This window comes from Equus przewalskii, chromosome 2, assembly GCF_037783145.1.
Source record: "Equus przewalskii isolate Varuska chromosome 2, EquPr2, whole genome shotgun sequence".
Lineage (NCBI taxonomy): Eukaryota > Metazoa > Chordata > Mammalia > Perissodactyla > Equidae > Equus > Equus przewalskii.
In genome coordinates this window covers 111,578,114-111,597,175 of record NC_091832.1, presented here as the reverse complement: position 1 = coordinate 111,597,175, position 19,062 = coordinate 111,578,114, and the positions used below count along the sequence as shown (strand labels likewise).

Below are 19,062 nucleotides of genomic sequence, written 5' to 3'. Positions count from 1 at the left end.
TAATTGATTGGTATTTTTTTCAGTGAAATAAGAAGACCATCAGTTGAGAGCGAAGCTGGGGTAAGACGTGAGGTAGTTTGCAGGAAGAAGGTATGAAACAGTGGTGGAGGAGAACAGGATTATGAACAAAATAAGGACTTCCGGTGTTACTTCTAGGCAGCATGGAGGGTCCACTTGAGGTCTTTAATGTGAGAACAGTTAATTGTTGGTCCCAGCCACATGCAGTTTCAGGAGTATACGCACAGACTAGGTGGAGATTTGGAGTCAAACGAGGTTGAGGCTTTATAGTGGAGTATGATGAATCAAGAAGTGTAAGAGAGTTCTGGGTGTATTCAAGGGAATGCTTACAATAATTAGTTCTTAAATTAAGCTGAATAAGGAGGAAAGCAAGAACCTGGGAAGAAAGAGGAGCAGCAAAGATGGGATTTCAGGATATATCAGGAAATGCCAGAACTGCACTTCCGTACTTTTCCCTTCATTGTTGCCTCTGCTGCCTGGAAAGATCTAATTTTAGATTTAGTTTAGTAACAAGAGAAACGGTACCAGCTATTAAGTATTTAGAGCTTCTAACAATACCTTTAACCTGGAAGAAATAATCACATTCAAGATTCTTAAATGTGTTGAGTAAGTTGGAAATAAGAATAGTATTATCCATTCCATTATCACATCATCTCTATAGTTACTATAAGTAGAAACATGAAAAAAGACGGTACTCAAAATAATTTTGCCTAATACAGATCACACCATTTTCACAACATGTTCATTTGCAATTTTATCTCAAGTAAATAACATATCTAATCTATCTCCATTCTTAGTACCACAAGCATTTATACACAGAAAACATTAAATAACTATATTTTCAATCTTCTACCTGATTGCCTATGTTCATGGAACAAAGCCCTAGTTTTGGTGGAATGGCTAGGAGTGTGTGTGTGTGTGTGTGTGTGTGAAGCAGACAAGTTGAAGATGGCAGCTTTCCCTTTTTAAAGCTGGCTAGAATGCCCTTCATTTTCTAATTCTGAACACATTCTAAACTTTTTGGATACCTCCAAAATTATATAGGTGATGGTTTAGAATCATGGATTTAAATGCATCACTTTGCAGAAATAGATTTGCCTAAACTATTACTTCCTCTGAGCAATTAAATATATTTCTTATATTATTTCTGAGTCAAGTTGAGGTTTCCCTTTGGTGTCATTTTCCCCCTTTAATGCTACTTAATGCATTTATGGAAAAATGCCTTAAATGTTTGGTGTAGGCATGAGCCATCCCTCTGGTTGTCAATTCCCTCCTCCACACCCAAAAATACAAGGTGTTATTACATTTTGCCCTCTTTGACATCCTGTGCCTTCTCCAAGAGTTAAAATCATTCATATCTGTGATTGTTTCCAATTTTTTAGAGCCTTCACCACCATGTGAAGTAGGTTAAATTTCATCAGACAAAACGTAAGTTTATGGTAATAAATGGTATCTTTATTTTTAAAAAACAAATTATCACTTAAGTATCTGCCTATAGAGATGATTAAATTACTATATGTTCTGTAGACATGTTGACATGTTTCAAAGTAAAATCATACCAAAATATTATATTTCCATTTTATCATCACATTAAAGTGGCTTCATATTTGGAAATCAAATCATCAATACAGAACTCATGTCAAGACCACTGCACTTCAAGCACTCCAACTCTCCTATATTATTAACCAGCTTCAACTCTCTCCACTGTCAACATGTTTGGAAACAATTTCGCATATTCTCATCCTGCTCAAGTGACTGCAGAAGTGACTGCAGGGAACTGAAGTGTCAACTATAAAGAGGTAATCATGGAATGATGAAAATGTTCAGCCGCTATAGATAAGGTATAAAAGAAACTATCAAGCTGAAAGAATTTTTCAAGTTGAGAAAAGCAAAAGAGAAAGAAAAAGAAAAAAAATGTGTTAACAAATGCTTTTGATGAATTATCCAATACGAATAAAATACACTCAGTATAGCAAGAGTTAAATAATGAAAAAAAGTCTTGAAAACCTTGGTTCTAGATTATTTCACCATCATTAAACAATTAAAAAAACAAGTTGGTCGTTGAAGCAATGAAATTAAAATCTTCCAGTGAGAGTTAATTATGCTATTATTGACCATTCTAAGAATCCACTCACAAAACTGCTATCTAATAATTGATTGATAAATAAGCATAAAATCTCACTATCACTCACTTCTTAAAAAGTGTTGGGATATTATGTTCAGGGTATTCTATATAAATATTCCTTTAAAGGGTCTATAAATTTTAGACAATGGGTCAAATTTGAATGTAGGCAATCTCCAAACAGTTTAAAAGAAAAAATGCAATGGTAAAGCATTGGGTTAGAAATGAGTTCAAACTTTGTACCCGAAAAACAAAAATGAGAACAACAAAACACAGTGGATTCAACAAAAGAAGAGCTTATTTTCCTTGAGTAATAGAAAATCTGGAGATAAGCAGTGGGTTCAGAAGTTTAGGAATGCCAGAAGTGAGGTCTCTGACTTTGTCGGTCTTTCCTTCACAGTTTCAAGATGGATGCTTAGTTCCAGCAACAGGATCATATACTAGGCAGGAGAAAGGAATAGAGGCAAAGGGCAGAAGGGCAAGTGTCTGCTGTATCTAACCTCCTTTCCTGGAAGTCTCATAGCACAACTTATGCTTATGTCTCATTGGCTGAAACTATGTTAAAGACTCCCTACCTGAAATAAAAGCTGAGAAATCAGCCCTTTAGCCAGACACTTTGGCTCCACAAGCAAACTGGATTCACTCAGTAGGAAGAATGTGAACGTGGGTATTGAGCATGCATTTAAAAGTGATGATCAAGGACTAAAGACACCTGTATCCTGAAATGAGAATGTAGAAATAAGAATTCCCATGCCCTGTTACTAAGCAGCCCACTTCCTAATCTTATGTACAAAAGGCACGCACCAATAACGATCTAGGAGGTTATCGGAGAGCAGTACACTGGAAAACATTAATTAGAAACATGGGGAGGTGATATGAGAATCTGGAGAACTGATGTTTCAAAGGGTAGCGTTCTAAGCAAAGGTGATCAGTACAGTTGGGTTTAGGATCCCTGAGGCCCTAAGACCTAGGGTAAAGAGTTCCTGCACATTCTGGCCCCTATCAGCTGCTCAGTCTCATCTTCTAATTCCTATCTCAAAGCCTCCTCTGACAACAAATCATTTTTTTCCTTCTTTCCTAAACATTTTATGCTCTTTTTGGAGATTCATAAGGGCAAGGATTATCAGAAATGTATTTTACATTCCATAAATTTCATATTTCTAAGAACACAGTAGGCTACAAATAATCACTAATGAATAGATGTACATTAATTAAGGAATCATGAAATACTGTTCATCGTTATGACTCTAATTTGATATACCTTTGTCTGGATCATTGCGTGTGTGGGTCAAAATTTGGCAAACTTTTTATCTAAAGAGCCATGGAGTAAATATTTCAGACTTTGTGAGCAAAATAATGCCTCGTCAAATACTTTTCTTAGTTAGTTTGTTTGATTTTTACAAACTTTAAAAATGTAAAACCCATTCTTAGGACACCAACCATATGAAAACAGGCTGCAGGCCAAATCCCACAGGCAGTAGTGTCCTGAGCCATGGGTAGGTTGTTGCTGAGCAGTATATATCCTACGGAAGAGTGGAGCACGTTATTTTGGGCACTATCTTGTGCTTTCTCTCACATTGCTCCCTCTGTTTGGATGCTCCCCTCCTGCCTTCTGCCTCGTGTACATCTTCTCATTTTTCACGAGTGTTATCATCTCAATTGTCTGTCCTGATTCTTTGTTTTTCTTCCTCCTGTAACTAACCTGTGTTTCCTTTACAGCCATACTGTGCTCTGTACATTTCTCTTAAAAACCTGAAATGCCATTTTATTACACTGAAATAAAATTCCTGAGAATAAGCAGCATCTCATTCATTTTCGCATCCCTGGTGTCAAGTAAAGAGCTTAGCAGATAATACATATTCGTTAGTTGTTTGTTAAGGAAAGGAAGGAAGGAACAGAGGGAGAAAGAAAGAAAAGAATGAAAAAAACTGCATAAAGGCAGTGAGGAAGTTACTTTTTTACACAGGAAGGAGTATGTGAAAACTTCTGGACATCATTGGAAAGCAATAATTTCTAAGATTCAAGAGTTCACATATACGTGGATCAACTCTTTTTTATTTTTCCATTTATTTCTTTAAAAAAAAAGTTCATCATCCATGCTCTTTTTTTCCTGGACTGTTTGGTAAGATACTAGTCTCTTTTAATCACTAAAAATTAGTGGCCACATTCAGTATTGAACCATGGATAGATGGGGGAATGTAGAACAAATCAGAATGTCTTGGATCTGTTCCTAACTTGCATATTACGTAACTTTGAAAAAGTCATTTGGTGGTTTGATCATCATCACCAACCTCTTATTTCAAAAGAAATGATCATATACTTCTTGAAGAAATATGGTGAAAATGATGATATCTACGATGATGATGATTCATGATGACGACGATGGTGACAAATACTTTTTGAAACGCTTATGTCCCACGCATTTCACTAAGCATTATACATACACAAACGTGTATACACATTATCTAATCCTCATAAAAATCTATGTAGTAGGAACTACTTTCACACCCATTTTACACATTTGAAAATTAAAGCCCAGGAATTTTAAGTCATTTGCTAAGGTCACCCATCTAGTAATTGGCGAAGACAGAATTTGAACCAAGATAGGTGTGAAGCCAAACACATGAGCTTAAATAGTACACTGAGCAATTAGGTAATGGCATTCATAGGGTAAGCTCATGTCACAAAAGACATGTATAAAAATAGTTTTGTTTCCTTCAGAGGGACATGACTTTTTCTTTTGCATTTTGTACACAGTTTATTGTTCTGTGTAAAATAAACAAAACTTAATATTTAGAGGAAATATTTATTTGCTTTAAAGTGAGTAAATTAAATATTAACAATCACTTTAAGCAGTTATCAGCTTATCTCCTAGGGAGAAATCTCTGCGGCAATTGTTTCATGTATCAGCTCTTAAAAAGAATCAGAGCTCCTCTAGTTAATCTTAAAGATTATTTAAATGCGTAAAAACAATAAAGCAGAAGGAATGACTTTCAAGGCTTTACACTTACCAAAAATAATGATAACAAAGTATCCAGAAAAGACTGATGCAAGTCTTGATAGATTCATATTAATACATTTTGAGTGATAGAAATAGTTAATTTCCTCCAATTATTGCTGCCCAATACCAAAGTGCATTTTGTAGGTGGCATTTATTCAAGTTAAATATGTTCAAAAATAAAACAGTTGCTTGATAGAAAGAAGGTGCTGCAGCTAAAATAGGAATTTAGGGGAGTGAGGGTGTCTGATGTTGCCCTCTGATAAGAAAATAAAGTAGATAAATATGTATTGTAGAGATTTTCTGTCTAGGGGAAATTCTTTCATCTACATGATACAACACATGACAAGAAAGCCATTTTTTCTCTAAATCCATTGCTGAGCCATATGAATATTAATAGCTAATGAAATATCAATTCTAATTTGCAGGCAAAAAGTTCCTCCTATTCTTCATGTTGTACGTTTGGTGAAAACAGGATTTGATGAGAACCTTAGAGACTGCTTGCACGAGCTAGCTAAGATTTTTATTAGACAATATCATCCTACTTGTAAAAAGTGTAAAAAGCCTATCTACCGTCAATAGGTAGCTGAAAGAGAAATCAAAATATTTTCCCTTATTCTCCAATATACTGATCATCATGCTATGTGTATGCTTGAATTTTCCATAGTAATCTTCTAAGCTTTATACAATAACATCTACTTCTCTCAATACAGAAAGGTCTGCGTTCTTCAACAATTATTCAACTATGCAGAGGTCAATTATATATTGCCTTAATTACCTGGAATACGGTTAAAAAGAAACGCCATTAGGAAAACAGGGCACACAAGTTTGTTCATTTTGTCTTGGGGAGACATTGTCTGATTCTCCCAGAGATCATTAGCTCTTGCCTCGGGTGTTGTATGGTACAATTGAAAGAGCACTGGATTAGGAGCCGCGAAGTATGGGTTCTCTGTGTGACCATGCACAAGTCACTTACACACGACCTCAGTGTTCTCATTTGTGAAACTGAGAGCTTTCACTGTCGCTTTAGAAACAAGCCTAAGAAGCCTGGCGTATCTGCTTTCCAAGCTCAGGGCAACTCAGATTCATAGACTCTTAGAGATATCATGGACCTCAAAGGTCATCTAACTTGACCACTTCATTGTAGTGAAATGGGATTCTAGTCGCTAGACCCAGACAACGTGACAATGGCCAGAAATGAAAACTATCAGTCTTACAAACCATAGACCAGAAAACTAGAAAAAGTAGATGCAAGAGCTCAAAACTTCTGAGAACCTAGTTTAGGAGCGAATAGTCCACATAATCTCAGCAGACTCTGAGAGCACAGCAAGAGCACGGTGCAGTAAAATCATTTGCATTAACAATGAAAATCTTTAGCCCTCGTGAAAAAGGTGGCATGATGCTTAGCACACATTTATTAATTTATAAGCAGTAAATTATATGTTTTAGAAAGTTACTTGCTGAAATGGGTAAAACAATAAATCACCCAAATTCTAAATCTCTTCAGTGGCAAATGGATAACTCATTCATTGCAATACAATATCCATGTTGATACAGCATATATTAAAGGTTAATCTCTAGGTGTGCCATTTTGACTGTCCTGAATAAAAAGCACAAGGGTGTTAACAGGAAGGTACAAAGGATTGTGATAGACAATACTGCCATAGAAAAGCAATATGGTGATGGATAAGTTGTGTCTGTGAATCATACTTTTGAACAATATATGAGAAATATATGCATATTTAACATAAAGGGCAAAAATAAACAGACATAATGATGAATATATATCTCTACTGATCACATGGATATATGGAAATAATTTTAATCTCATAAAATGCCATCTACAAATAAATGCTCTATATTCAGTAACAAAATCGTTTAAGTGCTCACACAAATGAGCTTCAAGTTTGCTAGCTGGTGTTCTATAATCTTCCCACTGTGATTTCATTATTTTCTCCCTTTCTAAGACCATTTTAACCATCATAGGTTTCCAATAAGTAGAATTAAATGTATTCAAGATCATACGAATATTCCATTTACTAACATTTAGCAAATTTTCACTGCTCTGTCTTCCAAGGAAATGCCATTAATATTTGATTTTATTATTTAATGCTGTTTCAAACTTAAAAATACTTTCTGCCTACCCTGCTTTAGGATTTAAGATACTGATACAAAAAAAACAGACACAACAGATTAAACAAATAAATTATTTCCAAAACCACAGTGTGTTTTAATTTGAAAGCCCAGTCTAGAAATTCTAGTGTATCAGGGGAAATTACCGGCAAGTGTGGCTGCATTTCTATTGCAGGGCTTAAGTGTATAAGTAGGATGGTAACTCTGGTATGGAGAAAGAATCAAGATAATGGATTACAAAGACTGAAGAACATAAAAAATGAGGCAAAGTAAAAGTGATTCCATCCTTAGGGAGCAAGGCAAGGGGAAATGGAAGATAAGACTAGAACATAAGTAATTTACTTTTAGGCAGAAGAGACAAAGGCAATACTTTCTCCCTGCTCCTTTGCTCCTTTTCAGTACTGGCAAGGGTCACTTTTCACTTGACCCAAGATGATGTCATGAAAATATTATTGAACCCATGCCTTTATAATTTGTTCTTAAGGACATGTATACGGTGTGAGGAATGGGGCGTAGGAAAATGCTCCTCCAAGTTCAAGAATCCCATAGCCTGGATGGAATTAGGTCAGCAGTGAGTTGTAGGAAACGCTGGGGAACCTTGGGGTCAAGAACAGAGTCACCAAAGCTGGAGGAGGAGCACCACACAAGGACAGCAACAGTGGAGATCAAAGCTCGTCATCAGAGCTGAATGGAAGGAACACAGTGGAGACTTTCAAGAACCAACCACGAAAAAATCAGATGGGAGCACACAGCACATGAGACAAGTGTTCAGATGCTAGGGCCCTTTTAGGATAGTTTGGAGGGCTTTGAGACAAAATGTGACGGGATCTGAATTACATATTAACCAGATCACTGCACTGCTTTGATGAGAAAGATTCAAGAGGGCCAAGAGTGGGACTGGAGACCAGTGAGGAGGCCATTGCTATAGACTAGTCAAGATATGATGGTAGAATTCAGACTTCTGGAATGGTGCTGTGAGGAGCTCTGTGGACCCTCTCCCAACAAAACAACCATAACTGGTAGAAATTATTTTAAAAAAAGGAAGAAAACAACCATTTAAAATCTCTGAAAAATAAACTAAGGATATACAGTAAATGAAGAAACATGTATTCCAGAAAATCTACTAAAGTTGGTAAGAACAGTGAAAGTGTGTGCCATTTGAGCCGTGACTTGCACCCTTCCCCACTTGCCCTGGGTTAGAGTAACAAAATTCCTACCCTAGGTGGGTGCCACCAAGAACACAGGGGTTCCTCTCTCCCTAGCTTCCAGTCAAATCTATGATTCTCCCTGGGAATGACAGGCCATCAGTATTTCTCATCCCCCGAGCTCTGTGCGCAGAAGCTCTATTCTAGGAAAAAGCAGATGAAAGATCTGGAGCTCTGCTCCTCTAGGTAGCCCCAACCGTAGAACAGAGGCTGTATCCCAGATGCAGGAGACCAAGAACACTGGAACCATAATTTATCCTCGCTCCAGCTCAGTTGTAGAGTGGTGATTCTTAGCTAGGAGAGGTGAGCTAAGACCAGAGGCTACCACCACAACCCTGCACCATGCTCATAAATCTGGGTGTCCCTTTGAGAGAAGAAGCCATTGTCCCCACCCCTAGCTCTAGGGTAGTACTGCAGAGATTTTATCCAGGGGGGATGTAGGTCATAAATAGAGAGAGCTCCTAAATTCTCTCCAAGGGAAGTGACTTTACTTGGGACAAAGTGTAGAAAAGTTCAAGCCTAAAGTCACTCTTGAAAACAATGGAGATTTTGATGGTAAGCAATTTAGAGGAGGCTGTTGTTATTTTAATTAATATTAATGACAAGCTAATAGTAGACCAAACAGAAGTTTACTAGAGAGAATCAGGGAAAGAAATAGGTAAGAAGAACGCTTGTGGGGGTCAGCAAAAGCCTCATAGACTGACCTCAAAGACTACTTCTGCAAAAAGGACCACATTTTACTGGTTCAGACTATGGTGCAGTGATAATAACGTACTTTAGGGCATTATCAAAAAATAATTGAGCATGCTGCTAGCAATTAGTGGATGTTCAATTGGTAAAATCAGGAATTAAGAAGGAGACATTACTGACTTTATCAAAATAAAAAGAGCCATGAGGAATACTATGAACACTCCATACCAAAAACTTAGATAAATTAGATGAAATGGATAAACTCCTAGGAACACACAAAGTACTGAAACTGATTCAAGAGGAAACGGAAAATATGAATAGACTTACAAGTAAAGAGATTGACTTAATAATTTAAAGACTTCCCATATGGAAAAGCCAGGGCCAGGTGGCTTCACCGGTGAGTTCTGCCAAACATGTGAAGAAGAATTAATATATATCATTCACAGATTCTTCCAAAAAAATAGAAGAGAACACTTCCCAGCTAATTCTATGAGGCTAGTATTATCCTTACACCAAAACCAGAAAAAGATATTGTAATAAAAGAAAACTACAAACAAATATCTCTGTGAATATAGATGCAAAATCCTCAAAAAGGTACTAGCAATTAAATTTAGCAACATATAAAAAGCATTGTACACCATGACCAAGTGAGATTTATTACAAGAATGTGAGGTTGGTTTAACATCTAAAAACTGACTAGTATAATATATGGTATCCATAAAATAAAGGGAAAAACACAATCAACTGAATAGATACCTAAAAAGCATGTGAAAAATCCAACCACCTCTCATGATAAAAATACTCATGAACAAAATATCTAGAAACACATTTAACAACAAAAGTGCAAAACATAGACTCTGAAAATTATAAAATATTGTTTAAAAGTTAAGGAAGACCTAAACAAATGGGAACACACCTGTGTACATAGATCAGAAGAATTAATATTGTTACGATGGCAATATTTCCCAAACTGATCTGTGGATTCAATGCTATCCTATCAGAATCCCAGCCAGCCATTGTGTGGAAATTGGTAAGCTGATCTTAAAATTCATATGGAAATGCAAAAGACCCAGAATAGCCAAAACAATTTTAAAGAAGAAGAAAAGAATTGGAGGACTCACAATTCCCAATATCGAAACTTACTATGAAGACATAGTAATCAAGATGCTGAGGTCTAACATAAGGACAGGCATACAGATGAATGCAACACAACTGGGAGTCTAAAAACACATCCTTACATTTAAAGTCAATTTATTTTTGGCAGAGGTATGAAGACAATTCAGTGGGGGAAAGAATAGTCTTTTCAACAAATAGCTGGTCCAACCAGATATACACATGTGAAAGCATAAAGTAGTGCTTCTTTCTTGTGCCACATAAAAAATTAACTCTAAATGCATTATAGACCTATGTGTAAGAGTACATACTGTAAAACTTACAAATGAATACAGAAGTACATTTTTATGACCTTGAGTTAGGCAAAGCCTTTTTATGTTTGACACCAAAAGCACAACAGACAGAAAATAAATGATAAATTGCGCTTCCTCAAAATTAAAAATTTCCATGCTTCACAACATAGGTGCCCATCGAGGGATGAATGGATAAAGATGTGGTATATATACACAACGGAATACTACTCAGCCATAAGACATGATGAAATTAGGACGTTTGTGACAACATGGATGGACCTTGAGGGGATTATGCTAAGTGAGATAAATCAGAGGAAGAAAGTCAAATATCGTATGATCTCACTCATAAGTAGAAGATAAAAACAACGACAAGCAAACACATAACAAGAGAGATTGGATTGGTGGTTACCAGAGGGGAAGCGGGGAGGGAGGAGGGCAAAAAGGGTGATTAGGCTCATGCATGTGGTGAAGGATTATAATTAGTCTTTGGGTGGGGAACATGATGTAATCTACACTGAATTTAAAATATATTATGATGCACATCTGAAAGTTATATAATCTTATAATTTAATGTTACTGCTATAAAAACAAAAATTAAAATTAAATAAATAAAATGGAAAAAAAATGAAAACAATGGAAAAAAAAAGTTTCCATGCTTCAAATGACACTTCAGAAAATGAAGACAACCCATGTAATAGGAGAGGTTATCTGTAAATCATAGATCTCACAAAATACTTGTATAAGCAATGTAGAAGGAATGCTTGCAAGTAAATAATAAAAAGACCACTAATTCAATTAAAAATGGGTAAAGAATCTTAATAGACATTTCTCCACTGAAGATATATGAATGGCTGATAATCATAAGAAAAGATGCTCAATGTTATTAGCCATTGGGGAAATGCAAGTCACAGCCATAATAAGATACCACTTCACACCCACTAGGATGGCTATATTAAAAAAAAAAAAAAAAACAGTAACAGGACTGGCAAGGATTTGGAGTAACTGAAATCCTCAAGCATTGTCTGTGGGAATGTAAAATGGTGCAAGCTCTTTAGAAAGAGTCTAATAGTTTTTCAAAATGTTAAACACAGAGATAGCATATGACCCAACCATTCCACTCCTGGGTAGATACTAAAGATAAATGAAAACTTATGTCCGCACAAAAACTTGTACATGAATGTTCATAGGAGCATTATAAATAATAGCCAAAAAGTGTAAACATGTCTATTAACTGAGGAATGGATAAATAAAATACAATGTAAACATACAATGGAATATTATTTAGCAATAAAAAGGAATGAAGTACTGATCTGTGCCACAACATGTGAACCTTAAAAACACTATGCTAAGTAAAAAAAAAAAACTAATCATAAAAGATACTGTATGATTGCATGTATATGAAATGTTCAGAATAGGCAAATCTATAGAGCTAGAAAGTAAATTAGTGAGTTCTTAAGGTTGGGGGAGTTGGGAGAGAGAAAGAATGACTACTGATGGGTACAGGCTTTCTATCTGAGGTGATAAAAATGTTCTGAAGTTGATCATGGTGAACTTTGCACAAATCTGTGAATACACTGAAAACCCTTGAAGTTTACGCTTTACATCAGTGAATTGTGTGATATGTTAATACCAATATCAATGAAGCTGATAAAAAAAAGATACAATGGTAACTGAGACTAAGTAGATAGTAGAGGTGGTGAGAATTCATCAGTTCTAAATATATTTTCAAGTGGAAGCAATGGATTGAATAAGAGAAAGAGAAGAGTCAGATGAATCCAATATCTTTGGATTGGAATGATGTAATTGGCCTTAAACTTTAGGATAGAGATTGAGTTCAATGTTCAAAGTTCATATGCAAATATTTTTTAAATTAGTGAAGGAATACATGTGAGTTCTATTGTACAGGATTCTCTATACTTCTTACTTCTGGTTGGATATGAATGTAGCTTCCATAATGACATCCAAGGATTTCCTCTTCCTGTGTTCACTCCCTTCTTTTATTCCCCTCCCTTTGAGTTTGCCCTAGACCTACTGACTGACTTCTAATGAATAGTAAATGGTAAAAATGATGGGATATCACTCTGAGATTAGGTTATAAAAGACTCTGAATTTCTCTCTCTCTCTCTCTCTCTCTCTCTCTCTCTCTCTCTTTCTCCCGTCCTTCTTCCCTCTGTCCTTCTCCTCAGCTCTCATGAAGCCAACTGCCATGTTGCAAGTTGCCCTGTGGAGTGGCCCACATGGCAAGGAAGTGAGGCCAGATGGGCACAACATCTGAACAGGAACTGAGGTCGGCAATCCAACAACTGGTGAGGAACTGAATCTTGTCAACAACCACGGGAGTGAGCTTGTGAGCTGGTCCACCCTCCAGGTGAGTCTTGAAATGACTGCCGCCTCAACTGACATCTTGATTGAAATCTTGTGAGAGACCCTGAACCACAGGATCCAATTAAGTCGTATTCAAGTTTTTCATCTATATAGACTGTTAGATATTAATGTGTTAAGTCAGTAAATTTTGGGTTAATCTGTTATGAAGGAGTACATAATGAATGCACTCAGTTACTGAAGTTATTTACATAGATATTTGTACTACATAGGTGTGTATTCCACAGGATCCCTCAAGAACTCATGCGATTGCCAAACATGTTTCAAATTTTTCTGTGCTAGGATGTTTTGTTTCTTTATATTTTATTTCAATTCTTCCTGCTCATGTAAGTGTCTACTCTGCTGAATGTACAGATAGCCCTATCTATTACTGAACCTTCAAAAGACAGTATTCGCTCCATAGTAAACTTTCATTAAATCAGTATTTAGTCAAAATTGTACTTTTGACTTCACCAAACTTCCTATCTTTGAAATAGCCTATTAGTTGTAAGTATCAGGGTTTCTTGACCTCTCGTATTGTCCAGCACAAGGCTGTATACTGCACGGCTTAGTAAGGAGGTCGGCAGAGTAGCTATTGGAAGGCAGCTCACTCTCAGTTCTATTTCATTGTGCCATCAATCCCACTCTCATACTCCCTTTATTTTTTAATTAAAACTTCTACATAGCTGATTTACTGCGCAGGCCATTATGACACTTAAAGATTTTCCATAGTTGCTCTTTTGATGAATTTGGGTTTATATGAGAGCAATTTAAATGTCAGCATTTTTCATATCGGAATATTGTGTCTAATTACGAAAAAAGTTACATAGAGTTAATAAATATGTGTAGCATTTTAAAAGCAAAATTTAAAAACTTATGCCTTTATTTCAAGAATCCTTCACTTATTTACTCATGAATAAGATATGCAACTGTTCCCATGAAATGTCAAGAAAAATCCACATCATTATTGAAAAGTTAGCATTGAAGACAAAAAGTGGCCTTTTTTCCTCCGGGGTATTTTATGGTCTACTGCTATGAGTGATCTGAAAGGCCCCACTCATTTAGAAATTTTAATGAATCTACACAAAACTTAAAACAACAAAACACCATTTCTTAATTTCTTTTTTCCCTCACAAGTCTATTGTGAAGTAAAAATAAATAATTTAAGTTTATGCTATAGGCACCCTTCTCTCTGGTTTTGAACAAGAGATGTGGATAAGGCAGGAGCAATTTTTGGTAGCTTTTTCATCAAGCACATTAATGTTAGCCAATGTTTCTCATTCTCTTTAGCCTTTGTTAGTCTATTGTCTAAAGTGTTGCGTCTATTTAGTGACATGCTCAAGGAAGTGAATGGCAGCAAAAATGTGTGATTTATTAAAAGAGTCAAAAATATTTTTGCTACTGCCATGTAAATGTAGTATCTTGTAATTAACATATCTTGGTTGACTACACTTATGACTCAACTAACACCCTCTATACAAACATACACACACATGCACACACGTGGCATACATGTTCATGGATTTAGCACACATATACATATATATGCACACATAAACACACTCATATTGCATACACACGTGCTCATGGATTAAGCATCTACACATAACCCCTCTACACACACACACGTACAATCACACTGCATACATAAGTGTGCATGAATTAAGAAATGACAATGCTTTACCGTAAAAAAGTTTCTTTCTAATTAACGTTTCATCTAACTAATGTGTTTCATCTAACATGATGAAACATAAAGAAACAGTCTTGCAATGTGTTTCTCTCTTGATTTTTAGACATATTACAACAGAAAATGAACTCTATCCAGAGAGAATTCAGAGAAATTCTACAAATAAAATCCTTTTGATTGATTAACTGTTTTTGAAATATTAACATGAAGCTATCAATATGTCATTTGAATCACTTTTATAAATGTTGTAAGAACAACTGCGCTTTTTACTAATAATTGCACCGCCAGCCAAGGTCACATCAAGGAATAGCGAGAAATGCCAGGATGGAATAAAAAAGGAAATTTAAACACTTTTGATTTCTTTCAGTATAAATTTCTCATTTAGTCTGAAAATCTCTTTCCATAATTGCTTCAATTGCAGGTAGATAAGTATTTCAAGATGTTCATTCCAAATTTGTGGGCTGATGCTGTCCATGATCACAGAATTTTAGAATTGGAATTGATCAACGGATTGTCTAGTCCAGCGCCTTTGGTTGGCAGATGAGCTGATGTAAATTAATTATCTAAATACTTTGTAGTTTAGAAAATGAAAAAGGGAATCATTACCATTTCAGGGGAGGAAACCGAGGTATGAAGACATTAAATGAGTTGCCAACTGTATTAGAACTTGTAACTAGCAGTCAGGAGTAAAACATAGCCTGCCAATATCTCATTTAGTGCTTTTCACTGTCCTATCCCATCCTGATACTGGTGATGGTTGTGAAGTGTCATCTGGATATGGAAAAGTAATAATTCAATAAGAAAGAAATATATTTCCTGGTTGTCTGGACAACACACATATTGTCACCCTATGTTTACAGTTAAAAGTGGGGTTTTGAATGTCACTGCTTGAAGAGCCCTGAGAAGTTTTATTTTTTAATTTTTCATTTTTTTTTCTGTTTTGGTGAGGAAGATTGACCCTAAGCTAACACCTGTTACCAATCCTCTTCTTTTTGCTTTAGGAAGATTGAACCTGAGCCAATCTTCTTCTATTTTGTACGAGGGTCGCTGCCACAGTATGGCTTTCGTGAGTGGTGTAGGTCCACACCTGGGATCCGAATGTGAGAAGCCTGGGCCCCTGGAGTAGAGGGTGCTCAGCTTAACTACTACACCACCAGGCCAGCACCCCTGAGAAGTTTCATTGACGTGAACACCAGAAGGAAAAAGACAATGTCATTTGAGTATGTGTGTTTAATGGGCTTCATTTCAATTGTAATACTTTGATTATGCAACATATAATAAGCTTTTATTTTCCAAAATTTATTTATAGACTTCAGTGTAGCTTCTAGCCACACTTTATAAACAAATGTAATTGTTCTGAATGGGTTCTAAATAGCTTTCAACATTTCATTACAAAGCAATTACATCTGAGTCTTTCCCAGGGCTCTCGGCATAGCTTTTAAAAAAGAAATTACACAAACAGGTGAAATCAACCATTATGAAATATAACCTACATGCCAAAAAGCAAGCCTTCGGAGTGGGAGTGAGGTGAGGGAGGTTTAAGCCAATGATAAACGCAGTCTATTTTCAGGGTAACTGCACAGAAAGAAGTCAGTATGCTGACTCAAGGTAAGTTTATTTTTTGAAAAGGGAATATTTACTTAATTTTACAATGCTGTGAAGTAGTAAAAAATTTATTAGATATCCCCTAAAAATAAAGTGAAGATCAACCTTTTGTAAATCTATATTTAAAAAAAAAATCTGACTTTTGTAAAGCAAGACCTAACTGCTTCCTTGTCTGCATTTAGAGAGGTCATAATTGTTGATGAACACATATTGAGTGCTTACTGTATGCCAGGCACTGCTCTAAGCATGTTATACGTATCCTCAAAACAATCCTATGACGTATTGGTTACTCTAATGATTCAATTCATTCATCCACTTATTCATCCCTGCAACAAATGCCTTTCGAGAGGGTAATTATAATGCGCCAGGAATACGATGGAGAAAACACTATTTTTCCTTTTCATAAATGCAAGAATAAGCCTTCCATAAAACAGCAGATGGTAACTTTCTGACAATGGCCTACTTTTTGAAATACATTTTATGTCACATCATGACCCAATACGTATACACACACATGTGGGAAAGAAAATAACACAAAGCAATATGCACTCAATAATGTGATATACTCTGATATTTTCTGTTCTATTCTATTTCTATTGGATTCAACCCAATAAATTGATTTTACAATCCACTAATAGATCACAACTCTTGGTTTGAAAAATACTGCAATCAAACGTGCTCACCAGTGCAAATTCTTTGTTGAGAATCATCTGCTCCACCAAAGATGACTCATTATGGAAGAGGTGGGGCTGCATGTGGCTCCACATGTGAGGGAACCACCAGAACTCATCCACAGACCGGAGCAAAAGGTCATCTCCTTCATCTTCCTCTTCAGTTCCTGTAAAACATACAGTTAAAAATGGCTTAAGTGAAAATTTTGTATTAGCTTAAAGGTTATGTTTGTCAGATTTTTGTTATACTTCTTATTACTGATACATAAATCCAGTTTTGTGTTGCTTTAATAAAAAAAAATAGCCTAGACCATAGTCTAAATCACATCAGAGGCAGTGGGGTTGGAGAGTGGGATGGGGTGGGGTAGGTGTGCTGGTCTCAAATAGTTGTTCAATTTAGAATTTAGGGGTATTTTATCACTGACATTGTTTCGAAATGCTAGCATATGGCGGTAATAAAAAAATAGAGCTAGTTTTAGATGGTTTATTTTTGTTTGAAAATCAATAATTCTCTCCTTATTGCATGCATAGGGGAAATCTGATCAGAGATAATTATTACTTTTACTCTTAAAAATATTCTTACATATAAATCTATAATTAACCTTAAAATTTAACTAAGTTTAATTTTTTTCTGATTATAAAAATAGTATATGCTTATTGAAGAAATATGGAAAGCACAGGCAAGTGATATATAAAGTTCAAAACAGAAACAAAGCAAAACAAACACTATCTTCCAGAACCAACTGGTGCAGACATTTTGATGTCTTTCCTTAAATCTTTGTCTACTTATTTTTTCAAAAACTGAGCTCTTATTGTCTAAATAATTTTTTTGCCTTACGTTTTTAACTTAACGTTATAAACGTAAACATTTCTCACTTTAACACAAATATTTCATAAAATTTAAACAATGAATCTATTAACACAATAAAAACTTGACATGAGAATTTAAAACTAATATTAATTTCTCATCCTCCATTAGGAAAATTTGTTAAGAATAGAAAAAACCATTTGTCACGCCACAAGTGAGAAAAAAAAGAAAAACAACAACAACAATTTACTTCTAAGGAAACTTACTATGTCGCAGCCATCCTAGAATATTTTCACTGTACGAAATCATAGTTTTTATATAATTTTACAATATTCAGTCCAATTTAAAAGTGTCCTGAATCAATAATATAAGAACTGATTACTATTTGGTCTCTAGATACTTGACTAAATAAGTAAAGTAAAATAAATCTTGGCTTATAGTGTGAGGTGTATTTATTTCGCTTATTTTTTCAAGAGAGAGTATGTTTTATAGATGGCTGCTTGATTTTATATTCTTTACTTAAATTAACCAAATAAATATTAAAGGTCTTTTTTTTAAGAGTCTTCTCCAAATACTCCACTTGTGTGTCCTATGGTAAAGATTCCATTGATCACGCAGTAGTGCCATGAAATATTTAAAGCATGGATTTGGTGTTAATTGATACCTGGATTAGAGTCCCTACTTCTGCCATTTACTTGATTATGTGATCTTGGACAAGTTGACTTCTCTAAGACTCAGTTTCCTAATGTGAAACGGGGGATATAAATACCCATCTCCTAGTCTCTTTGTGAAGAATCAATGAGATCGATTTATTAAAGCACTTAATATTGCGACTTGCAGATCGTAAGCATTTCATAAATATTAGGACCACTTTCTTCCTAAAAATAATATCTATTGGTTTATAACTGTGGTGTTCTAAATTTACATATTTTCACACATTCCTAAAAATATTGCCTGCCTAGATTATTAATTTCTAAAGTCAGGGACTGGATCCCTCTCACTTGCAGTGTCTCACACCACTTCCCCAGAGCAGCAAATAAGTGATTAATTTAATTCAGTCTGTATTAATATAAAGTCAGTGAACTTTAGAAGCTTCATATGTCTGCTGGCGTGCATGCCAACTTTTGTTTGTATTTACATATGTGCATTATTCCCGGAACACAGACCGTAAACCATAGTCCTCAAAAGGTGTGAGGACCACCAAGTTTAATCAGAGTTTTGGCACTGTTACTACCACAACAGGTGATGCTACACAAAGAGTAAAGAAACAGAACTTTTAAAAATGACAAAGTCCTATGAATAAGATGAGCAGACAAAATTCTTAATTTTTGTTAATTTTAACTAAAATTGTTAGTACT

The 19,062-nt window shown here is 35.4% G+C and overlaps 1 protein-coding gene across 2 annotated transcripts in view; it reads right to left on the bottom strand.

Moving 5' to 3' along the window:
* The window catches only part of LOC103557777 (N-deacetylase and N-sulfotransferase 4), a 389,440-nt gene that overhangs the window by 101,993 nt on the left and 268,385 nt on the right, over nt 1–19,062 (bottom strand). For both annotated transcript variants that reach the window (XM_070609249.1, XM_008530458.2), the window contains one exon: nt 16,909–17,063. In XM_070609249.1, coding sequence (XP_070465350.1) covers nt 16,909–17,063 — 155 coding nt within the window. The remainder of the gene's footprint in view (nt 1–16,908; nt 17,064–19,062) is intronic.